We start from the raw sequence: 26,111 nt of genomic DNA, 5'->3' as shown, positions 1-26,111 counted from the left end.
GATGTTTCTTTCAAAACAGAACTGAGCAGAACAAGTTTGTGATTATGCTACCTCATCATCATAGCTTCAAAGATACCATGCAGGACAAAGCAGTGGTTATTGGGTAACTGCAGACTACATGATGCTTCTGGAACTGGGAATATCTGAGTTAGCAGAACAGTAAATTGCTCGGAAAGAAAATTTAAAAAATCTGTACACAGAATAAGTAGCTGTTAAGAGAAAGGAAGAGCTCATGGACTACTTTGGGAAAGTCAATCCATGAAAAAAACCTACTGGTTCTACTGGAATTTAACTCACAATCTGTATTGAAATGGCTAACTTCAGTTTGTACTGAAGTTTAAAAACATGCGTTATATGACTCCAGTGGTTTGTTAGTAACTACTCATGCCTTTAAAGCTACTACTACTTGTAGCTTGATTAGAAATTGAAGTTTAATTAACACTGGTCTAAAATGTGTATCTCAAAAATAGAAATGGGTTTCCAATTACAAAACAGTGAAGAACATTTACAAACTAAATACAGCCCTGAAACCCTTCCAAACTACATTTTAGGTATTGAAAGTATGGATGGACTAACAGAACCAAACAACTGTTCATTGTAAGGCCTGAGATAAATACTAACTCAATATGTATCTTAAGAGACTCACTTTTAGCGAAAGATGATAGTATTACCAGCAAACTTTAGGGGTGTTCCGGGACATATATCAAGTCAAGAAAAATGAAACAAGGGAGTCAAGGAAGAGATCCAGCAGCCAAACTAAACTGCAATATGGAATAAGGCAATACTACAGAACGAAACCACTAATTGGTCATTATAATGTTTACGGTAAAAATAAATTAAATCAGAAGTAATTCTCAAAACCTGAGAAAAATAAAAGAACAAGAAGGATAAAGCAGGAGATAGACAAGATCTGTTATCCCCATACTCCTCAGAGCACAAACCTAAATGCTTTGTGAAGAACTAAAGGGAAAACTGAGAGCAGTAGATGTTACAACAAATTTCCCCAATACCTGTTACCAAAACTGAACACCACAAATACCCAGTTCTGACTTTAATTGTTCCTCAGGCTTTTGTTGTGCTAAGATCTCAAAATGAAATAGGCAGTTAAGAAAAGAACCAACTGCCACTAGTGGTTCAGTAAATAAGCTTTGTAAAAACTCAAATATTGCTTCAAAGAACTGATTATGGCCTATCAACACAGATTAATAAAAGAAAACGGCCTTAAAAATAGTCTCAGTCCTGAGGAATGGATGTAAATTATCTCCTGACTTAGATCTTCTTTGCACCAAAACACTAGAAAACTGATACATGTTTATATAAAAGTACTTGTAGAAACAACCTGGTCCAAACTAGCAGTTTTCTCTGTCAAAAATGGACAAGATTCTCCTTGACCACTACAAGAAAAAGTTTCAGAGGAATTCATTGAATTTCTGCATGTCTTTTGAAAACTGTGTCTCAGTAAGAGAGCTCCTTGATGGACAGCTGCTGCCTCAGAAGAACAAGATTTGGATTAGGAAACCGGTTGCTAGACTCTCTGGAGTTCACTGTTTTGCCAGTTCAATTAGAACTAGAGAAGGAGTGAGGAGAAAATAAAAAACCTCATGACAGCAGAGACGGGGATATTCAGTGCCTGTCAGATGAGGAACTTCAGAATAGGAGTTAGTTGTGATAAGCCATGGAGGATGATAGGACTTCTAAGGACTACACATTAGCCCCTTGATCATTTAAGATAAGTCTGGTGTGTATAGTCATGGAAATAAAAATTGAATATGAACAAACTAAGGAAAATGAAATTAACTTGTGACAATTTTAGAAGATATTCAGGGTACTCACTAAATATAGCAAATAAAAAAACCCATTTAAGTCTAAAAAATAATTATGTAACCCTAGTTTTGAGGGCTTTTAGGACTCAGATACTTTAAAATTATTTTAATTTTTGTGATTTTAAAACAGCTATAGTACATTTGCCACCTCATTGCAAACATTCAATTAAAGGATTAATGCTATTTCTGGTAAATCACAGAATCACAGAATCACTTAGGTTGGAAAAGACCTTTGAGATCATCAAATCCAACCATCAACCCTACTCTAGCAAGTACACCACTGAACCAATATATTATCTCAACTAAATACCTCCATATTGAGGGGACTAATGTTTACAAGCATCTTATGAAAGCAGCAAGCCAAGATGTATGATTAAAGAACTCATTTAGAGTTACAGTCTTATAAATAAGAAGCACTTTTAGAAGCAGTTAAAAAAATGGAACCAACCCGCCCCAGCCTATACCTACAAGCAATATGTCAAGAGAAAGGGATTACGAAGTAGTGCAGGTAAATTCAGTAAGCATCTAGTTCCTCACAATTCATTTGAATTTAGAAATTAAAACTTTATTGACAACATATAAACTGTTCTACATCAGCAACAACCTTGGACAAATTAATGTAGAAACATTTACCTGACAACATTAACTGACTTCATAATTATGGCCACTAAACTGCTTGAAAGAGGGGGAAGGTCTGAAATAGTCATTGGTATAGTTAAGTCTTTTTCACTGGAAGCCTAAAAAAGAAAAAAGTCAACAACTTTTGTAGATCAAGAAATATATGTACACAGAAAACATTGAAGCAAATCTGTATTTCAATAATTACGCCAACCAAGACCTATCCTTAAATAATTAGAAGAATCATTCCTGTTCTCTGGATAACCTTAATCCATTGTGTTGCATCCAAGTAAAGAGAACAAATTCAAATTAGAAAGGCTAAAACTAAAACAAATAAACAGTATTTGTACCAAGGCAAATATTCTCCACAGTCGCTCTGAATAGAAATTTCATTTAACTACACTGTTGGTCGCTATTTATTTAAATGAGTATCCTTTGTGTCTCCAAGTTTAAGTGTGCATACATAATTTCTAACAGTAACTTAGGTGAGTGATGTTCTGATTCCCTGTGTCAGCTCTTTTTGTTATCAAGTTCTGAAGGGCATGGCAAGTATTTAGTTAGAAGTGAATTTTGATTTACTAGTACAATAACCTGGGGACAGGGAAAACCCTAGCTCTGATGACTTACTGCAATGAACATTCATAATTATGTGTATGAATCTGCGGTATCATTCAAGACCATAAACTTCTACTCTGCAGCATCAGTAAAGAGCATGCTTGCATCCCACAGCCCCTCAGCTAATACACTAATACTTGCAGGGAAATCTCTGGTATTGTTTCAGTTGCTTCCGTAACACAGAATCTTAGAAGCAGCTCTGTGGTACCCGGTACTTTCTGGCAACTGTTTACTGCTCTATTTCTGACATACCTAGCAACCACAGTAAGAGTACAGCCTCTGCTGAAGAACCTCTGCTCTTCCATGTTAGTTCTCAAAGCTTCCAATCTTCCTACCCACATTTACTCCTAACACCACATGCATTAGGAACACGAGTTAGTAGAACAGTAAATTACCCTTCTCCTTCAAGGCCAGTAATGGCTCCTTGGACTTTTACTAGCACATACAATAACCTCTGTCTCTATATTCCTTTCGGTATTAAGAGTTTCTTTCTTTACTTTCCAAAGAAACTCAGTTCAGATATTTGGAAATTCTCTAGACAAAAAACAGAGGAACCAAAAAAAAAAGATGCAGTATGAGCAATGGGTCTGTATTGAAGCAGAGAACATGTAAGTGACCAGTGCCAAGCGAGGCACTAATCTGGAACAGGATTACAGAACCTTATGGGACGGTTGCAAGAATAGGGAACTGGAATCTGTCAGAGATCAGTGTTTCACCTCTTTAAGTTCCCTAATCCTGGGTGAGACAAAATGAGGCAGGTTTAGAACAACCTCCCTTCCCCGAGCTTTTATTGCTGAGCACAATATTGTACGGTACGGAATACGGTCTTTGGTCAGTTTGGGACAACTGCCTCAGCTGCGTCCCCTCGCAACCTCTTGCCCACCCACAGCCTGCTTACTTTTTTACAGGGCAGGGAGTGAAGGGAAGAGAGAAAGTCTTGACACTCTCCAAGCACTGTTCAGCAACACCCAAAACTAACTGGTGTGTCCTCAACAGTGTTTTAGCCACAAATGCAAACCACAGCACCATAGGGACTGCTGTGCAGAAAGTTAACTCCTTCCCAGCCAGACCCAGTACGAAAACACATAGAGAGAATACCTCAAAACCCATGTTGTTAATCTCCAATGCTGCCTAATTTCTAAAGTCTTCTGCTAGAGGCAGATAGTGAACTAGGTATGAGGACAACTCTGTTCTTACATGGCTGTACTCATAAATCTGAGAGACACACCGTAATATGAAATTATGGCAAATAAAAGTTCCTGTTTGTTCCATACAAACTGACACAAAATCTTTATCTGCAGTACAGAGACTACACTTTCTGAACGTATCTCTGTTGTTCCAACATAATGTTTAAAAAGCAGCACGTGTGGAAAAAAAAAAAAAAAGTCAGCATTAACTTTACCTTCTGTAGCACATAATTTATCTCTGCTACTATTGCAGCCAGGAGAGTAGAGAGTACACCTTGGTGAACTGCTGGGCAAGACGAACGCCAGCACTGGACTGCATGTATGAATTCTCCAAGAGGCATCTGAATAGAGTGAATCAACTAAAAGCACAGAAAAACAGATCAGATTTTTCAGATTGCTTGAGTGTAATTGAAATATTTCAACAAGCTTCTCTGCGAGTAAGTACAGATCACACCTTGAAAGCTACTGAGGTATTCTAGTCACCTGGGATCAGAGGGGGAATCAGCAACATGTTTGGGAAGGGAACTCATAAATTTGAGAGAAATAAACAAAACAATGGTTATAACAAAAAAGAACTGATGTTTTTCAGAAGTCCTGAAAAGCTGACCATCAAATTTTCCACCCATCTTACTACTGTCTAGTCTCTGCTATAAAACAAAAGAAGCTAACTTTTGTGTGAAGATAGGAGGCTTTGAAGAATTTTAGGACACCATAGAGATTTTGAATCTGATGTAATTTAGGCTGGAAGAAATAAATAAAATAACAACAGTTTCTCCTCCCTCCCAAGATCATAATATGTACAATCCAATTCTTTGCTCTGGATTGAAAAATCCATTTAATTGCAGATAAGTTTAATAACCTATGAGTACTAGCGTAGTTCAGGATTATTACTAACAGAATGCATTGTTCTCCAGTTGACTAGTTTTTCTATCATGATGAGACCAACAACGTATTAGAAAACACCCATTGGTTTTAATTTAATCAAATGTCGACTCAAATAACCTCAAAGTATTTAAGTATAACAGATTTGTGTAAAAAGCATGGATACATCTACACATTAGATAGCAATTTCAAGTGTAACATGATACCTGAATCCTTTCTCCCTGATGTTTCTTGAGTCTACGTGCCACACATTCTAAAACTTTCTGGAAGACGGACTGTAAAGCCTGGAAAAGATTTGCCACTTCATCTGTCCCAGTATTCTGAGCTGAAGCTTCAATAATTTCTTTTAAAGCATACAGTAACACTGGAGCACAAAAGCCACCTCTCTCTAGAGAAAGAGACAAATACCACGATATAAAAATTGTAATGAGATATTCTTCAGGTACAAGCTTAGAATTAAGCTCAGTTATACACCATAAATATATATAGTTTACAAGTGTAAGCGATATATTTTGCTTCTGAGCATCCTTAGCTGAAATTTTCACACAGTTCAATCAATATTTTAAGTATAAATCCAGTGTTCCTTCCCATCCTTGAAGCATATGGGTTAAAATTGCAGGTTTCTTCAGGAACTGAGCCCTAATTCTGCCTGTACTGTAGACATAGCTTTTCAAATATGAGCCAAATTTAAATAGTGCTACAATGTTGTCTCCTAAGGCATACTGATATATAGATATATAGATGTCTCAATATACATATATCACTATATATATACACATATGTAAAAACACTTCATATACATAAACCCCCCTGAATTATATAGTAATAACTGGAATGTAAGAGCAAGGAAGAAACATTTATCAATGGTGACATGGTTCTGGGTTGGTTCTCTGCTTGGTTTCAGTTTTCTGAAAAGCTGGCCTGATTTTTGACCATATTATTGGTACTAGTTAGCATAAGCCGTAAGCACCATTTTTTGAGCAACAGAGTCCAAAATGCTAAAAAACCCAGTTCTGCTAACATAGGAAAGTCAGCTAAGTATATATGGAGATGTTGATGTTTGTACAAACTATCATACCTGTCTGTGTAACGGAAAGAGCCATCTCTAAAAGGTGTGCTTGAAACTTGAGATTTCCAAGGCCAACCATTATGACATCTTTACATACTGCCAGGTAGGCCTGTAAAAGAGATGCAAAAGCATAGGAGAAACAAAATTTATATAAAGAAACCAATCAGTAAAACCTAAAAATAAAACCATAAAAATCTTAGCCAGGTTGCCCTGAAAGCTAGTACATCTACTTGGAGTTAACTCAGTTTATAACCTCTGAAAAGCAGGAGTTCCAAAGAGCTGTCCAATGCTTTCCACTCCAGGAAACAGTTTCACAAAAGGCAGTAAATCCTCTACCTTTTTTAATCAGGCTCAGATCAGAGGCATAACATTTACCGAGGCAGAATGATACCTCTACCTAACTTGAACAGCAAAATTAAAAACAGCATACAAAACCAGCTTTTCCCTACAGACATACACACATACATTACATACTGAGCAGATTATAATACTAATGTATAGACAGAGTAGAGAATTTTTACCCAGTCTATGTATACACAAGCTGGGTTGTTCAAGGACACTGACTGTGACTAAACTTAGTCAAAACCTTCCCCTGACCAAAATCCGAAAGGACCCATAGCTCAATGCTAAAATCCACTTTGGGTTAAGTGATACGTTAGGGGAATGTAACAGAAAACAACTCAAAACTAGGTTAAAAAAACCCCACCACATTATAATTAAATTGTTTCTATGAGGGCAAATGAAGATAAGGGGTCAGTGATGACCCTGGGGTTTGTGTCAGAGGGTCTATCAGCACCACTCAATACATCAGTGGCCTAAAGAGAACGGCCCCCCAGTGAATTCCTGCCCATAACAGTAAGTGCAAAACTGAGTAACAGAGCAAGCAGAAAAGGAAGGCTGCAATGGGAAAGAAGGAGATATGTCACAGGGAAAGCGAGAGAGAAATGTAAGTGGAAAAAGAAGAGACACCCCAGTTCCCTCTCACATACAACAGTATTTAAGAAGCAACTGTAGTTATTGTATATTATATGGATATTTTGAGATAAACTAGGTCCGCTGTTAATGCCAGCATTGTTACCAATAACACACTCCAAACAATTAAAAAGTACGATCAATACCTCATTCCAATAAAAAAATAGTCTACAAGGTGAGAAGCAAATAGGAGCTGCTTATCAAGCATGTGGCTTATTACAGGAGATGCAAGAGGCCTGCATTCTCTTCTTGACTTTCAGACAAGCCACACCAGTCTTTACACCTCAGTTTCTTCTCTGGAAATAATGATGCAAGTGGACTTTAAGATCTACTAGTAATGATCATCGTGTTTCATTATTGGCTAGTCAAGTAATGTCAGACGGGTTTACCAGTGACAACTGCCTATCTTATTCCTTATCAATAAAGGTTTGTTTTCATTTTGTATTCAAACCTAGGAAATTGATCGTAAGCATTCTGGTAATGTTGGTAAAGATTCCCTATTCTGTGTCTTGTCTTCCTACAAGGTTGAGTTCTCTGTCTCCAAACTTTTGAAAAACAGCCACAAAAGAGTTATGATATGCATACTAAATTTTTCATTCAGAGAGAAAAGACAATAGCATATGAAACACAAACACTGCACCAGGAACAACAACACGTGTTTGAGTTTACTATCTCTTCACACTTTTCAAAAAGCCATTTGGCTGCAGCAGCAGGATTTAGCACAAGACTGACCTCCTCATTATTGAATTCCCAGGTAACACATCCTACCTCTCTGCTGAATTCCAAAGACATGTTCTATGGGATTCAGCACTAGAATGAAGCATACTGAATTCCTCAGGGTACAATTTTACCTGTTTCTTTTGGGAAAGCAGGAAGGAAAGAAAGAAAGAAAGAAAGGAAGGAAGCAAGCAAGCAAACATGATTAGATCTCATAATCACACCACTAGAGTCATCCTCTATTGTGCTATTCAACACAACGTATGCAGCTGCAGCAATTCTGTCAGTTCCAGGACCTTCTATGCCACAGAAGAGCAGGCCATTCAGTGCCAGCATACCACGCAACCGTACCCTTGTTTTCAGCAACTAATTTTCTTCTTTTCAGAACTGAGATTCAGTGACAATCTTAACTCTATATTAACGCACTTTTCATAAAACAGTATAAACATTACTTTTACTTAATACAGGGGACGAGAGACTGAGGACAATAATTACTTGTTAGAAACGTAAAATTTGGGTCACCCAGGTTACAGCACCTGCTGTGCTAGAAATTTCTCGAGTGGGCATTTTCATAAGCACGAAACATAAAATATGTTCCATCCCCACTTCAACAGATATGATGAGAATATATATTACACACTAGTGGGTGAAAAAAGTCTAGATAAAAACAAGGTATTGTTGATTCCAACTAATTGATTTAATTGCTAAGGGATGCACAATTAAATTTATATATTTCTGTATCTGTAAAATATAAAGGTTATAACTAAACTCAAAGTGATTTAGAAAAAAGTTTGTGATTTTAAGCAATTAAAGGAATAGCAAAACACAAAACTAATTTCAGAATGGTCAGGACTGTGTTTCAGCAGCTCATTCACTGGCTGGGCTCTGAAAACGCCAGTGCACTGTGTCTGTCAGTAACGATTGCTACAGATACAGCTTTTCAGATTGGCAGAAGTTTAATTTATGATATGAGAGACCTCTAACCTGGATAATTAATTCAGAAACATTACTGGGTTTTGAAATGCCATCCTCTTGATCACTTGCTAGTATAAAAGGTACAACTTGACTTTCTATCCAAGCACCTGTCTCGTTCAGAAGCGAGAGGTAATCTTTTCCTTCTTCAGAAAACTGGAAAAAAAAAAAAAAAAGAAGTTGTTTACCAATTGCCTTTCCAATTCTTTTGGAATTTCCTTATATTATCAGCTGTAACACCAGCTTATACTGAACAGGTATAACCATACCTTGTTCTGAAGATGAATACACAACCTGCAAAAGAGGCTGAAGGCTCTTAGGCCAGTTGCTTGATTGCAGCTACCAGAACCTGCATCAGTTGCTTTCAGAATTGAGCCAAGAACCTCCTGAAATATCAAGGTTTACATTTATATTTTCCAGAAAATCTTTTCAAATGTCTCTTTTCTCAACAGCTCTAAACAAAAGATTTAAAAAACCAAAACACACCAAAAATCCCAAAGCCCCCAAAGACAACAGGCATAGTTTCAATTACTTTCATTTTCGAACGCCATAACTGATTTTTCAGACTTATACGTACACTCCAAGTCAGGTCCCTTAAAAATGCTCAAAAAATGGTCACGAAAATTTGAGACACTTAAATGAGAAGCTGGTTAAAATCTGCTATCTATAAACAATTCTGAAATAATACACTTCTAGTTTACAACATTTATTTGAAGTAAAAATCAAAAGGAAAACATTTTTATAAAGGGGGAGAAGGGACAATGAATCTGATTTATTTACTCTTGCAGGCCTTTAACTTGACTCAGGCAATATATAATGTTAAGCACTGTTCTGTAAGCACCGTTTATGGTAAGGAGAACACTACCTTTGCAGCACTGAGAATTTTCAAAAGCCTCTTCAGTTTCTTTTTAGGAAGAGAGAGCAGGCAACCACGATTAACAGGATGAGTCAATAAATAGTCAATGTAATCAATTGCTAATTCTGGCTTCGATTCCTGTGTTACATGGATACGTACTCGTCGTTGAGATGTTTTAACACTCTATATGAGAGGAAAGAACAAAACCAGTACAATACTGTTAGTATCTTACTTTACAACTAATTCCAAAGCAGAATAATATGGCATTAAAAAGGCTTCTTCTATTCAGAAAAAAAAAACGCATGATGCCTTTATATAACCTAGCAGTTCCTTAATTCTCTGACGTATGCATATGCACACCTTTCTTGGGGTTAGCGTGTCAGACAACCAATCACAGGCTAATTCCATAATATGTCCCACTTGACCCCAGCGACACATGCAGTCTATCAGGGTAGAGTATTTGCTTTGGTCAGCTCCACTGTTGATATTTCTGAGTTTGGAGATCACACCACAGCTTAAAAGACGACAAACAAACAAAAGAGAGATGCATCAGCTTTACATTCATGAGTGCAGAAATAATTCAAAGAAAATCAACCAGTATAATACCAAAAAAGATTCACCACTGGCTCAAAGACATATTTGCACCTTACAATTTTTAGTGACTTGTCAAATTTGTTTAGTGGATTAATTTATCTAAATCAGCATTTAATACATCAAGTTGAGAAAAATTAACCAATAAAGTTAACAAGAGATTTCTTATCATTCATATTTTGGATTTTAAAATACTACCTGAATGTAGGAATAGCAGCAGGGGGCATAAAGGATGCCAGAATAACCAATGGAGTTATGCAACGCTCATCCTAGGGTAAAAAAAAAAAAAAAAAGTACACTATATGATGTACATGTACAGGTACACAGATGCAAACAAACCTAAAGAGAGTACTGAAAAAGTATAATTACATTATCTCAAATTAAGGATTTCCGTTTTTTCACTAGACATGGAACTGAAAGAAGCTGATAACACGTGACTTGCAATCTGAAACTTCCTATTCGTATCCTCACAGGTAAATTATCAATTAACTTATCATTCAGCTTTCTGACAACCTGTCAGAACAACTACCATGAATAATTACGGCTCCATTAGATTAATAAACATTGAAAGAGAAATAACAACTTTAGCTTACATTTTTTCTAGTAGTGGATAATATTTAAATGCAGTCATCACACCATATAACTCCTCTCAATTAACTAGTGTCTTAAATGAGTATTCATTCTCAGAAATTTATAAAAGGAAAGATGCCTATATAACAATGGTAATGTCAAATGCACTACAAGTTGTTACAGCACGTCATAATACAAGGTCTAGATCACTCTCACTTGGGTTATATAGAAACCAACCTATGTGAAAGACTCCTCAAAAATATTTTATCTGTATGTCCAAGCTTCATGAACACAATCAAATTAAATTATTACCTACTTAGACATGTGAAGATCTAAAACCTTTTAAAGATGATATTTAAAAGAACATTTAAAAACGTACATGTAGCTTTTCAGTAAAGAGACTTGCTGCTTCTATCTGTAGTCTTTTAGAAACTAAGCCCCTGATGACAGGTCTTTTTAGATACAAGCTGCTTACTCACTGTAAGAGTATCAAAGTCAAAGAGGTTGCCTGCTAAAGCTGGATAACTTGTCTGCTCACCAGAACCTTTCAGGAGGGATGTTAGATCCTCTACCAAAAGAGATTTGGAATGTCTTTGACAACTTCTAAATGCTTTCAGGGTAGAGAAAGTATTTGGTATATCTGTGCTGCAGAATGTTACGAAGCAATGAATTGCTTTCCACTGCCTGATTATCTGAAGCGAACCTGAATGTTGTTAAGTGTAAGAGCCAGCACAGCTTGGTATACTTCAGCATAAAAGCCATAAATAAAAATAAGTCATCCAGTAGACAATTCTTCCACATGCACTATGGGCTGCAGGCAGATGCTATTAGCCACTATCAAAAGATAGCATCCTGAAGAACAACACTAGAACAATTAAACAGATCAAGGAGACTGAAAATGACTGATTTTAATTAATCACTTATACCAAACCCAAACAATAAATAAGTGCATCAAAAGACTGTTGGAGAGCAGAATCAAATTAGCAGAAACCAATCACAAGAAAGTGAAAAAGGAGCCTCAGCTGCCTGTTCCAGCAGTTGGATCATGGTGAGAAGTGGTGGTGATGGAAGAGCTTGGGGGGGGAAGCGGGTAGAAAACCATATGGACGCTCATGTACATTGAGTATTTATTCTGCAATGGCACATTTTCAGTTAGCTTTTCCAAAAGTTCCAGAAACATTAAAAAAAAGGGATCCTATAAAAACATTACAAGGACAGCAATTTATTACCTAAGTATTTCTGTGTTGACTATCTAGGTAACGGTTCATCAGTCAGATACTGCAACTGGACAATAGCTTCTACCTATCTGTGGAATTCCAAGAAACATGCTATTGTTTACGGTTTATAGCAACCATGAAAAGGAATACTTAATGCCATGAAAACAGATAAAACACCTGAAAGCATCTGAAGAAAATACTAAGCACTTACAGGAAAACCTAGGCTTTCTTTACCTTAAATACTTTAAAATATTCAGGAAGTACAGAAGCAAATTTTCTGATAGCATAATCTTTGGCATCTTCATTGTGATCTAGTGCTTTGTGGATACTTCTCCAGAGAATTACAGTAATCTCCAATAAACTTGCCATGCTGGCCACATCATTTATTGACAACACATTATTCAACACCTGAAATACAAACACTTAGATGATATTACTTATTATATTCTCAAAATATAAATTGAGGCTTAAATAAGGTTTCAAAAAAAAATGAAAATCCTTCTGTTCATTTCACAAAGGTATTGTGTTTGTTGCAGAACAAACTCCACAACTCAGTCTTACTCTCTCTATATAACTTCCAGTAACTTAATTACAAAACCAAACCAATCCATAATTAGCACTGGAATTAGGGAAGAATTAATTTAAAACATGCTTCATATTCCTTCTAACTTATTCTAGCTACTTCACCAAATTTCTGCTATTGCAGGGCATGAAAACACCATAATGGTGGTTCTTCCCTTCTAATTCCATTGATGCTCAAGTGCTTTCCTTTAGATTTCTGTTGTATCATTACCTGCCTATGTCTTAAATTTAGCAGCACAGGAAGAAGTTACCAGAACTTATCATAAAGTGGACTTTCTTACACTTGTATTCTCCTTTTCACTTCCATCATCATCATCACCACTATCACGAAGACCCTCTTTCGTCGCTTTCTGGATGCAGGCATTCAAGCAGCGCCGAATAGTAAGCATCAATTTAGCTACATTTAAATATAACAAGAATAAATTAGACACTTAGTATTTGTTAAGAATGTTGCTAGTAAATGTTTCTAAGTGTAATGCTGGAAAGCCAGGCTGAAAAAGCAGGCCACAGAACCAGAAAGAAATACGAAAAAAAAAGTAAAAATTTCCTGGTAAAAGGAAATGGAAAAGCGTGAAAATGTTTTATATCCTCAAGTATAAAGAAGAATTGGCAACATTATCATCAAGTTCCATAATTTTATTGTTAGAAGAGTCTACTGAAAAAAACCTACCACTATCACCTTATCAAATCAGGATCAGAGGAAGCCCCCACAACTCCTACATTCATCTGGCACAGCTATTCATTTAATGACCTATGTTCAATAATACAACTCCAATTATTTATAAGTGATCTATTAGCCTAACCATTGCACTCCTTAATGACAGATAAAAGCGAAATGGTTATGTCCACGCTGCTGAAAATATGACTAGCTGAAATACACCAGCAAACGTTATTTTAAAACCACCGTACCAAGGTAATCGGTCAAGGGGCAACGGCTTAGGCATTTTCCCAAGTTACTTCATGCTGACTACTCTGGTTTTACAGCATCAGAACTCCTCTGAAACTAAATTTTCCCAGATTTTACTTGGTTCAATATCACTTTCATAAAAAGCAGCTACACTCTGTGCAGTACACACCCTTTTCACTGAAGGTTTCTGCAGCTTTTAATAGGAAGGAGGGCTTTTTAGATTTTCTGAGCAACTTCAAAATACTACTGATCCACAAATCCCAGATAACAAGATTATCAGACCCAAATATTTTAAATATTTAAATACAGGATCTTCCACATAAAGATCTCAAATCACTTGAGACACCAGGGTATTTTATTTCACTATTTCTAATGATGAATGAATATCAATTTACGTAGTTTTAAGGTACATGTGAGGAGAAAGGGGAAAAGAGAGACCAGATAACACCACCAGCTAGAGACTATAGTACAGTAGAGCACCTAAGAGCAGAAACAAAAAGCTTTGATCTCTTCATTGTTGAAAAAAGCTTATGACTGGTCAGCGGGGTTCATCGCTAGTGTCAAGAACTTAGAAAACTACAAACTAGTATTATACTAAAAACAAAAGTTCTAGTAACAACGTACCACTGTCAGAGAAAAAAAATTTAAAAGCAGTTACATGGTGTTATATTAGTATTTGCAAAGACTCAAAAGGTTTTGTACTTTACCTATATTGGTGGGGGCAGTATATTCATAAGCATATTGATAGAACTTTCTAGCTGCTGCTGAATTCATCTGGATTAGAGTAACACAGCGCTCACACCACACATCCTCAGGTTGGTTAATGGGAAAGAAAGAGTTGAATAAGAGATTCACTATGCGTCGTGACACGGGCCGTGAATCAACTTCAAGACGAGTCAGAAGATGCTCCATGGGACAGATTTTCCAGAACTTTTTAAAGCAAGAAAAAGATATTAAAGCAGTTAAAAAATGGAAGAAAAACCAATCACCTTTATTAAGTGTTGTCCACATCAAAAGTCTCAACAAATATAAATAGCATTTACCAGAAAAGCACATTGTTAATCTCAAGAGGTTGGCAAACATTCCTAACCCTGCTGGAAACATTTCATGCAGACAGACAAACTTGCACTGTTTGTCTCCATTTCACATTTTTTGTGGTCTTGCCTAATCAATGCATTGAAATACGTATTATGGAAGTTCCAAACTTGCCATTGCATTATCGTAATCCTTATCCTGAACCTGTGTGCAAGAAGCCGAAAGCTCTCAATTCCAAAATCATCTCCCATTTATCTTGTCTTCCAAGCATATTTTGGGGAATTTGGAAGGTACTGAGGTGGTCTAATCTCAATGTATGTCTTTGAGGTCCTGTTGTTAAAGCTGGAATGCACACGTCTGGCAAGTAGGTAATTCTTGTGTTAAGGATAGACGTGTTCCTTGAGCACTGAAGCCTTAAAAATCTGACAAACCAAATATTTACTTACTTCTCTCCTGAATAACAGAATTACATACATCTGACTTCATATAGTGTATGTGCCTAGCACAAGTTAAGCGTGTCCTAATAATTAAGCTTAGCAAGAGACAAACACATGATTAAAATAGAACATAAAATTGAAATTAGGAAACCATTAACAGCAGAGAGTGGAGAAAGAGCTCAAAGATGCTGTAATGCCTAAGGCTGGACAGTATCACCCCACATAAAAGTCCACAGCAGAATGAAAGTTCATTCAAATCACTATAAAAAGATACCAAAATCTCAAAGGATATTCCCACAAAAGACAAATAGAAATTATAAAAATAGGTAAATAAAAGCAAAATAGCAATTGGGTAAAGGCGTTAAGCATTTAGAAGGTAAGAGCGTCCTGACTTGAGCTGGGCAGCCGGAAGGGTCGTGGTACCGACTGCTCGGCCCTGGCACGGCCACGAGAGGGCAGGGAAGACAGAAACGTGCTGAGAAAAAGGTCCGCCGGGTGACGCCACTGGCCACTGAAAAAAACCAGGCAAGCACAGAGGCCACTGGACCTACTGGTCATCCCAAACTAGTAAAAAAAAAGGGGGAGAGGACAAGAGTGTACTTGGTTCAACTAAAAAGCAAACTTTCCAGCATTCCTATAAAATCTCTGCTGTAATAATATCCAGACACAGTACTATCTCCTATGATTAATTTTTCTGTGAAGAACAACTATGGAAAGGCTGAAAGCTCACCAGGACTAGTCACAATTCCTTTATTTATTTTAAAAGATTTTTTTCTTGGACACCATGATTTCAGTAGAATTCACAAAATCACTGGAAAGAAGTACTTCTAAACCACTTCCTACATTTGGATCAAAATCTTTAAAATGGACAGAAGCGACTAACAGCAACAGATCCCCAACTCAGTTATATGCTTAAATATATGAAGGCTGGAAAACCCGAAATTAAGAGTATTACTACATTAAGCATTTAGGTTTTTTTTCCTTTTAGGAATACTGCTGTAGTCTCAAATTACACTTTTTTTTTTTTTTTTTTTTTAAGTAAATGCCTTGATTTTATCTCCTTCTTGCTACTTACCAAGTGTCACTTATCCTACCTTAGCAGCCTTGGCAGCCTTAATTTTCAGCAGCATATCAACAAAAGCCACTCGCACTTTCTCTGAATTGTCATGAAGGCTGTGTTTAACTACTGCCAGGAGCTGTTCCAGTAATGGATGACTTAGTTTGTTGTCCAAAATTATCGGGAGGCACTGCAAGGAAAAAAATATTATGCCAAAAAAGAACCCAAAAACATTTAAAGAGTAGATTTGAAAAAAGATGTCGCTAAAAATTGTTGAACTGGACCATGACACTTCCGAGGTTACATTAAGTAGGGACAGACACTGCGCATGCATATTTTTCTTATAATATTCTTCACTAAAAATTGCTACGGTTATTTCAGATTTCCAGTGGTCTGTGCTCAATGAACTCAATTCAGCTGAAGCAGCTTCACTTCTACACTGAGGCCATGGTCTCATCTTCCACGTGAGGGCACAGTATCAAGTACTTTTTGTAGTAGCAATACCAGTTCTCTAAACTCTGATGATTTCAGATTAAAAATATGTCCTTTTTGCCAAGTTATTTTTAATTCAGCACTTTTTGCTTATCCAGTACAGACCCCCATGCAGCTGTAGAGGAGCAAGCAAGGATTAACAAGAAGATAGCTCCAATTTAAGGCTGAATTGACACACACAAAGTCTTGAAGTGAAAGTACTGCTTAGGGAGTTCATTTTTCTGCCCAAGCTATTAGTTATTTACCAGATGCCACAAAGATGTAGATGGACTAATCCTAACATACCTAACAATGCACGGGAGGCCAGCATTCCCAGAGAAACAGCATGCAATTATATTCATCCAAACCTCAGAAACACAGGGTACAACATCATAACATAATTGTGCATGTCTTGGGACGGGTGACTTAAAACCAGTAACGCAGAAGTATACTGGAACCTGCCTGCATACATTTTCAAGTCTAAGCATAACTTCTAACAGCTAAAATAACTCAATTATCAGGTCCAACCAACGTATATCAGACTGGAAATCCCAAGTGGTTGACAGTCACAAAGCCAAGCAGTCACTATTTTAAAAGGCAGATGTTCATTCCAAAGGTGTGGCCTTTATAAAATGTGCAAAACTTGCGTGTATTAGGAACCTTATTGCCTAAGCCATTTTGCAGAATAAGCGCTTTCCTTGGCTTAACGTGGCCCACACTAGAAATCTGTGCATCACATAAAATATAAAAATGACAATTATTATTTTAAATTCAGAAAAACAGATTTACTTTAAAAACAGAACATCGAACATCAGCAGATGTTACATCACACGCCAGCTCTCCAGTTAGTTTTTTTAAAAGATCAGCAAGAATTGCTGGAGGAATCATCTCCCAGTATTTGGACGTTATCTGAGTAACTCCGAGTATCCCTGTAGAGCGGACAACTGGATGAGGATCTTCTAAGAGACTCTAAAACAAACAGAAGAATGTAAGTATATGCATCACTGTGACTCTACTGCTGTTTGACATTAACCTGACACAAACAAGTAGCATTCCATTACCTTTTAACCATGCAAGTTGTCATACTATGAAAGAATTGTAGTATTAATATTCCCTCAAGGCATCATATTATGAAGCAAACTAGGAAATCGAAATCAGAAGCAAAACAAAACCAAATACTGGCCATTTTTTTAATTGGACTTTTGAAATAGTTTTTTTTAAAAATAGCTCACATTAAGTCTTGCATCTGTGACTTAATTAAGAATATTTAGACTTCTATTTACATATGAGTTCACACTGGCCACTGTTCCTATGCAACAATATAAAAATGTTTAAATTCATTCGATTACCTGATGTTTACATTTTTAGAGACCATACTCAGGATTTCCCAAACATTTTCTTAACGAAAAAACTACACCCCTTCCCACCTAAAATTCCATAAATTTTAATTGCATCAATGGCTTATTTTTGAGTTAGCTTTGATGAAAGTTTCATTTTTAACATTTTATTTTCATTAAAACTTACAAAAAGTTCTTCAAACTGTTTCTGAATTTCATTGTTCATCTCTTCAGTGTTAAAACCGGGATCACGAACTGGAAAAGCATCAACAAACAAAAATGCTGCATTGGATCGAACTTCTGAGTTTCTGGCCTGTTACAGCGAAGGAAAAAAATATTTTTTCAGTAAGTATAGACTGTTAATATCAAAAAGCATATCCTGTCAAGTACTGCTCTCCAAACACTTTTAGCAAGTTAGTGTTTTTAATTAAGTAGATAGAAGAGATGAATTTTTTAATGTATGGAAGAACTTACAGTAACGTGGGTTTTTTTACCTTACATTTCCGCCCATTCAGTACAACCTGAGTTATTAGTACAATCAGCTTCCACAGCATATCAGCTTCAATAACCCTGAAGAGTCACAGTCTGATTAATGCCGAATAAATTAAAAGCAGTGGGATTTCTCTTGGTCACCTTAAAGCTCCTCTCCAGAATATAAGAATCTTGAATTCAAGCAGATTGAATTAATTAAATTGCCCGTCAAGAGACAGGTGATTTAATTGAAAAGCTCAAGCCTATTTCAAGAAAACAGTATTTAGAAACTAAGTACCAGGAAGCCTGGAGAGTAACTTATCCAACACAAACGTGTTCAGTTCTGCATCTATGCACATAAGTAATAGGCCCCTCTTCTGAGCTCCAGGCAGCTCATCAAAAATCTAAGGCAAGCCTCGTAACCCTCAAACATTTTACCACCTGGAATAGTTTTTGAGTGTGTTATGCTATACATTTCGCTGGTTGTAGAGCCCCAAATGTAAGGAAAAAACCAAAAAAAGTGTGTATTTAGATACTCAGTCAGTGAAAAACAATTGGTCCTGTGGACTCTTAAAGGACAGAAAAAGAGCAGGCAACAAAATGAGGAAAAGATGAAATTCAAGGCATCTCGGGGAAAAACCTGAAATCTAACCATCAGACTACCTTTTCTTTATCAAAGACAGCAGAGCAATGACAGGAGCCTGTGCTGATTTCAGGAGGGAAGGAAGAATTTTGTTCAGGTTTTGGGTCCAAGTTAAAAGAAACAAATGTGTGTATATATATATATATGAGACTATATATATATGGTGTAACAGAACAAGCTGTGATCAAAAGTAGGCTTATTTTTAACAAGGTAAGAGACAGTTCAGGGAAGATCCTGACTATTCTATTAATCCAATTTTCTTCTTCCTTTGTCCTAAGAGGTATTCAGACCAAAGGCAGGGAAAAGAAAAACAAGGATAATCATGTAATATTTAGAACTAAATAAACTAATGGCAAATAAAACCAGAAAAAAAAACCCAAAACAACACAAAAGAAATGAGCATCAATTACTTAATTTACAATTTATTTTCTATTTCCCTTCTGGACTGATCCTTATGTGGTGGGTCACATCTCTGGGTAGAACCAAAAAATTCCAAATTCTTCAAGCCCACAAAATTAATAGCAATTCTAAATTTAATACTACGAAGGCAAATAAAGCTCATACATACATTCTTTAGTCAGAGACTTGTGTTTTACTTTATTTATCATGGAAAATACAAACAGTCTAAAAGTGAAAAGATTATAATTCTTAATTCAATCCTATAAAGCTGTAGAAAATCCTTTAACTTTGAGTCCGTCTATATTGAAGAATTAATGCATAACAAGCTAATATGTGAATTCAGGGTGAAATAGCTCTTCTGCACTAACATTTCATGTGAAAATTAATTCAAGTATGTTTTTGTGCAATAACCTAGACCTTGTCTACCATGGCCATTCCAGAAAGTTAATTTTCATAAACTTTCTAAGCGCATTACACTGAATTCCATTAAGCTCACTTTAATTCTGAACTGAGTACCCACAGTTTAAATTCATGCCTTTAATTAATTGGAATTTATCCCACATGTATTTGCATATTCAAGCTTGTAACAGAGTAAATGTCTTCACAGAGGTATAACCTAGGACTTTAAATTCATATCCTATTTTATTCCACACTGACTTTTTCATGCAACAGGAGCCTGCAGCTATTTAAATGACTAATGTTTCTTTACTTTTGTGCTTGTACTATTCTGAGGAACTTTCAGAACTTTTTTAAACAATATTTTAATTTTTTTGTTCAGCTACTTTTCAGAGCTTTCTTTTTAGTTTCATCTGGTCTTACAGGTCCTGAAATTCACTTCCAATTATTTAAAACACTCTTTTTCCCCACTGAAAGTTAAAGTCTGAAATGCTAAAAAAAAAAAAATATAGAAAAACAAACAAAAACCAATGAAACACACCACTTTGAAGGAATCACTTCAACAGCTTGAATTCCTGGAGGAGTGGTTCTTGACTTTTTGAGCTTGATAAGAAATAGCTTAATCATTACTTATCTCACAATAAATATCCATATTTTTGTATTTATATGGCTTCTTTACTACTAACCAATCACTGCACAACTCTCTGCTGTGTTTGCATAAGACTTACTTTTCATAATAAAGACATGAAAAAAGATGAAGGGCTTATATTATAAAAACTTAAAGTTGCATAAAGGCTCATAAAATATATGTAGGTAAAAGTATTCTTCCTTTCAAGAAGGAGGGGTAAAGAGGTCCTTCTAGGAGTTCCCTTTCTGTTTTGTAACCAACGTTCTAGAACAAGATTCTTCATCGTATTAAATTAGGGATTTGTACACTGGCTAAAATAGGAGCAAACTGGTTACCTAAAATTAAACTGACATTTCAAGCTTTGGAGCAGAATCCATGCAGTAAGGACAATTACGCGCTTCCTTTCTTAGTTCTGAGTCTTAAGCTACTGCTGATTCTGAGTCACAGCAACAGTTATCTTAAAAATGCCAAATACTTCAGCATTACTATATGAAAAAGAAAAAGTAACTATACAAAAGTCACATAGCAAGACAGTGGCCTACCCAAAAATAAATTGCCAAATGTTGATGTTCAGTCACTTCTTTCCTTTCACTAATCACAACTCTGGTAATGAATCATTTGGAATTCAGAATCTTTCCTTGCACCAAATCATTACATGATTCATGTAATTGCTTCATTCAACTTTTTACAATCCTCCCTTTACCATTCTGAAATCTATATTCACAACAGTCGGACTATTTTGCTGTATTAAAACAAATTCTCCATGACCTATTTGATATGCCTGTTAAAGTCTAAGCTTAAAGTACTTAATAACATATGTAGAAGCTGTCAGGATAAAAACAAAACAAAAAATCCAAAAAACAACCAAAAAATCCCCAACCAGACAAAACACACCCCAAAAAACTTCCTAAAATTCAGATTTGTTCTAGCAACAGAACCATTAGTGATGTGAAAATTATGAACAGCAGCTGTTAAAAACTCGAACTACTTCTTGAATCAGGAATTTCTCCCACTGTCTTGCTGGAAATCCATAATTAACCTTTTTTCCTCAAACCAAAACCTGCTGTTACATTTGTCCAAACAAATCTATGCAGATTCAATAATGTTTGACAGAATGTTCCTCTGAAGTACTCTAACCTTGTATTTGAGCTGAGTCCCAGGCTTTGGAAAGTGAACTACTAGCCTAGCTTCCATTTACAGATAGCAACTCCCTTTAGAACAGAATACTATGTTTTGCTAACCACTCTGAAATTGCTTCCAAGACACTAGTCAGGAATTTTGTTGTGCTATCACAAATCAGTTAAAAACCCTATCCTTTTTAGAGGCAGAAAAGTAGAAATTAAAAGCGCCATGCTTTCTGACTACTATTCTCTTTCACTGAGAACACACACATTTCATCCTGAAGGATCCTTGTTTATATTGACTGTAAAGGGATGGGATCCAGCCCTTAATGAAAGGCCAAACAAGACACTGGTATAGCGATGAGTCTGTCCATCTTCCCACTTCTACCATAGGGTTCTGTTGAAACCAAACAGCTTTCAACTCCTTCCTGTAAGTCATAAAATTCTTTCTAAACAACTTTTTAAAGTTGTTTTAAAATACTTTCAACTTTAAGACTTTCTAAATACTTCTCTAATGGCTAGAGAACATGCTATAGGACCAATCGGTAAATGAAACTTCAGTAAACGTTTAACTTAATTTGGCTGTAACAAATGGTATGTGTATGCTCTCACTGAAGGAATTTCATAACATCAGGCAAAATAAAAGCTGTTCACAAAGGAAGCTTGGCTCATCTTAACCGCAGAGTGTAACTGGGTAGGTAAACTGCAGCAGGTACCCTTTAGCCTGTGCACTTACCTTAAAAGTACTAGAAGTCGGAAATTTCATTCTGAATGCTTGATTAAAAGCACATCTATAGCATGAACATCTGTACATACAATCAAACTAGAACAACAGGTTTTCTGAAATAATACTCTAATAAATTAAGCAAGCTGTATTTTAAGGCTGATAATTAATCAGAAGGTGATCCTCTGAACATTTCTGGCTTTAATAAAGCCCTGATCACACCATAAAGATCTTGGAAAACAGAATACAAGATGACACAAAATTCCCAAATTGAGAAGATAACGAGAATATCAAATTTAGGGTTAGTCCCACTGTCTACTGCAATCCTGGAAAGAACTCTGTATACCTGTAAACAAAACTGAATTATCGAAGTACATTATATTAAAAAATTAGAATATTGTTGTGCAAACTATGCCTAATTACAACTGGCAAAGTTACTCTGCTACAGCTGAGATGCTAAACACATTAATTTTTTTTTCCATAGCCATTTCATTTTAAAAGCAATTATTAAAAATAGAACACGTGGGAGGGACCCAAAATTTAGTAGTTGGAGAAAGAATATTTTCTGAAAAGGATAATTACCTTCAGTGCTCTCCAAAGGATAGGTTGATACAATCTATAGAGCATTTCTTCAACTCCTTGACGAACTTTACTTTGTTTATGAAAATAACTCAGCATCTGAGAAAAACAAACAAACCAATTCCCAAAGCCATTTTTAACAGTACTTTCTACATTCAAGAAGTCCGCAGGAGTTGTCTCATTTATATAAGACCAGAGTTTTCCATTCTACAGAAATTATAAAACTAGACATATTAATTGACCCTATATTTTATTTAAAAGCCTCAGAAATAGTTAAAAACCAAATAGTTCTAATAAATATAGTATTTTATAACGTTATAGATTTAATAAAACTATACCAAAATCATGGCTAGAGAGTCAGATTCACAGCAATCACTCATTTTTTGTTACAGTAAAAAACTCCATTTTTTAAGTAACTGGCAGAAACACTTTGAAACCACGTAACTGTCAACTACAGATAAACAAACTATTTCTCTGATAAAAGCAAAGGAACATTGTTTGGTAAGTGGAGTCATCCAAACACAGATCTAGAAATGTAACACATTTTGTAAGCGTTGATGAATAGCAAGTATCAGCACCCTTTGCGACCCAGAACTCTGTTTGGTTAGTAAAGCCCTTCCATTTTTGTATCTGAATTATACAGACAAAAAAGGAAAGCAGAAGACCAGACCAGAATACATGAAAGGACATCTCGTAAGACATGAAGTAATTCCTCCACCCTAAACACTGGTCAGTTTAAAAAGAAGTTGACCCTCTAGTTGTCAATACTGAGGTATTCACAGCTACAGCCACACAGGGAAGCTTGCGAATAGCATCTACAGAAACAATGTTATAGTGAAAGAATCCCTTTTCTCTGGTTTTGAAATATACTGGTAAAGACATGATGTAATTCATAAGAGACCATGTAGCTCTTATTCCTACATGAGAAGGATGGATCTCCCCCAGGATTAATGGCAAAACACTACTGTTTTGTAACACACTGCATTAGAACAGTGAGTATCAGATCTTGGCAAAATGGACATAGGTTTTATAATCAGAACTTCGAAATCAGAAAGGAGAGTTGTATGTGTTGCTTTCCCCACCCCTCTCCACTTCTTCAATAAAATAGCCCAACCTTTGCTCAAGTGAATGACTGTGGTTGGTTAGCCTCCTAATTGCTACAGGAGTTTCTGGATTCTAAAGGATCATTTTAAATCAAATTCTTGCATACTGAAAAAGAACACAAAAGTCAAATTTATTCCAAGACCCACTCTCCTCACAACTGAAAGACGGATTTATTTACATTACTGTCCTCTTTCAAGATCATAAGCTTCTGAGTCCGAAAAACATGAAATGCCATTTCATAAGCCTACTCCATCAATCAGGAATCAGAGGACGAGGGAATACCTATAGATCTGAGAATGCATTTACATTTGATTAAAAACAAAACAACCCCCCCCAAAACTAACCAAAACAAACAAAAAACCCAATATAGGATTGTATGCTGATGTACCAAGCCATATCTTGCACATACTATACACTCCAGCATCTATATATTTGGGGGAAAACCATGGGAGGTGAAGGGACATAGATCAAACACAAATGTCCTGTCTTAAAAAGCTTTGTGCACTTCTCACCCTGCTTCAAATGCTTTGCTCATGAATAAAAGCCACAGAAAGACAACTAGAACCTGTAACTGAATCAAGGCTTGTCCCTATAAACAGACAAACCTGCCATATATGACAAAAAGATAAAACAAGTTGAGTTCCAGACCCATCTACCAAATTTGCCTCAAGGAGCTTAGGACTTTTTGTCTCTGTGATTGGCTACGGAAAGGTCAGTTCTCCAAGTAAAGAAAAGCTCAGACAACAGATGGCAAAAACTGTTTCTGGCACTCTGGAAAATCCCCTTATATTTCTACTTTTGAGCACCAAAGACAAATCTGGTGCAAAACTATAAGCAGGTTCTGTCTAAAACACATTCTAATATTGTTTCTCAGAATATGCTATTTTTAAGTAAGTATTTGTCGTGGGTTGGCCCTAGTCACCAGCTAAGCACCACACAGCCACGCACTCACTCCCCTCCCTGCCCCTGTGGGGTAGGGGATAGTATTGGAAGGGAAAAGCAAGAAAACTCACTGGTCAAGATAACAACAGTTTAATAAGTGAAGGAAAGAGGACAAAAAAAAAAAACCCCAAACAAGTGATGCAACTGCAATCACTCCTCCCACAAGTAGACCAATGCTCAGTCAGTCTCCAAGCGATGACTAACTCCCCAAAATCCACTTTCCCTCAATTTTTATTGCATGATGTTATATAACATGTAATATCCCTTTGATCAGTTTGGGTCAGCTCTTTCGGCTGTAGCCCCTCCCAACTTCTTGCGCATCCCCAGCCTACTTGCCAGGGAAACAGCGGGGAAGAGAAAGCCTTGACACCATGCAAGTACTGCTCAGCAACAGCCAACACACTGGTGTGTTATCAACACTGTTTCAGTCAACAAATCCAAAACACAGCACCATATGGGCTACTAGGACAAAAAGTAATTCCTTACCAGCCAGACCTAGTAGCAGAGTATTTTAGTATGAAACAGAAATTTTCCACTTTGTAGTAACTGATCTGATTTTGATGCTACTAGTTCATGTCATGGAACTTACCTCTCTAACTTTAGAATGAACAGAAGAACTCCTAGGAAGATGAATTCCATGATGCATGAAGTCCTGAATGCAGTTATGTTCAATTATCTAAAGTAAAAACACATACATGCTACCGTTAACACACAATAAAACATAATAATAAGTACTGTAGGCTGTGCAGCAACTTATTTTTTCTCGAGAACAAATAACTGAAAACAATCTTTGATACTATTTTTTGCTTGGCTTCTGCTTGGCCCAAAGTCTTCCATGCTAGGGGCCTCTGCCTGCTTCAACTGATTTTCAAAATTTCAGAATATGCAATTAATCCAATTCTCAGAACCAAGTTTGGAATTCAAAAGCACCTCCGCAAGGTAGACAAGAATTATTTGGTATCTGAAATTTGGCTATAGCATTGTTGTGTCGCTGTAATTAAGCTTTTGGATCATCTCCCTGGAAATCTACAGAAACTACACAAATATCTAAGCTACCAAATATATAGACTTACACATACTGAATAAAAGCTTCAATAGCTTAGATAACTAGTGTGTTTACAAAAACCACTGTGTACATGCGTGGTTGTGTGAACCAATATTTCAGCAGCAGAATTAAAGACGTCTAAAT

The 26,111-nt window shown here is 36.3% G+C and overlaps 1 protein-coding gene across 1 annotated transcript in view; it reads right to left on the bottom strand.

Moving 5' to 3' along the window:
• NCAPG2 (non-SMC condensin II complex subunit G2) overlaps window positions 1-26,111 on the bottom strand; it is a 47,416-nt gene that overhangs the window by 5,501 nt on the left and 15,804 nt on the right. Inside the window, exons 8-24 of the mRNA XM_086467091.1 lie at window positions 25,512-25,598; window positions 22,880-22,975; window positions 18,103-18,228; window positions 17,368-17,547; window positions 16,145-16,297; window positions 14,286-14,508; window positions 12,953-13,068; window positions 12,324-12,497; window positions 10,501-10,571; window positions 10,072-10,225; window positions 9,721-9,894; window positions 9,125-9,241; window positions 8,868-9,011; window positions 6,204-6,303; window positions 5,332-5,513; window positions 4,459-4,602; window positions 2,457-2,560 (exon numbers count right to left, since the gene is read on the bottom strand). Coding sequence (XP_086323217.1) covers window positions 2,457-2,560; window positions 4,459-4,602; window positions 5,332-5,513; window positions 6,204-6,303; window positions 8,868-9,011; window positions 9,125-9,241; window positions 9,721-9,894; window positions 10,072-10,225; window positions 10,501-10,571; window positions 12,324-12,497; window positions 12,953-13,068; window positions 14,286-14,508; window positions 16,145-16,297; window positions 17,368-17,547; window positions 18,103-18,228; window positions 22,880-22,975; window positions 25,512-25,598 — 2,345 coding nt within the window. The remainder of the gene's footprint in view (window positions 1-2,456; window positions 2,561-4,458; window positions 4,603-5,331; window positions 5,514-6,203; window positions 6,304-8,867; window positions 9,012-9,124; window positions 9,242-9,720; window positions 9,895-10,071; window positions 10,226-10,500; window positions 10,572-12,323; window positions 12,498-12,952; window positions 13,069-14,285; window positions 14,509-16,144; window positions 16,298-17,367; window positions 17,548-18,102; window positions 18,229-22,879; window positions 22,976-25,511; window positions 25,599-26,111) is intronic.

The sequence above is a fragment of the Leptosomus discolor genome, chromosome 6 (assembly GCF_034619465.1).
Source record: "Leptosomus discolor isolate bLepDis1 chromosome 6, bLepDis1.hap2, whole genome shotgun sequence".
In the NCBI taxonomy this organism is placed as follows: Eukaryota; Metazoa; Chordata; class Aves; order Leptosomiformes; family Leptosomidae; genus Leptosomus; species Leptosomus discolor.
Note: the sequence above shows the minus strand (reverse complement) of the source record. Positions and strands in the feature narration are given on the sequence as shown.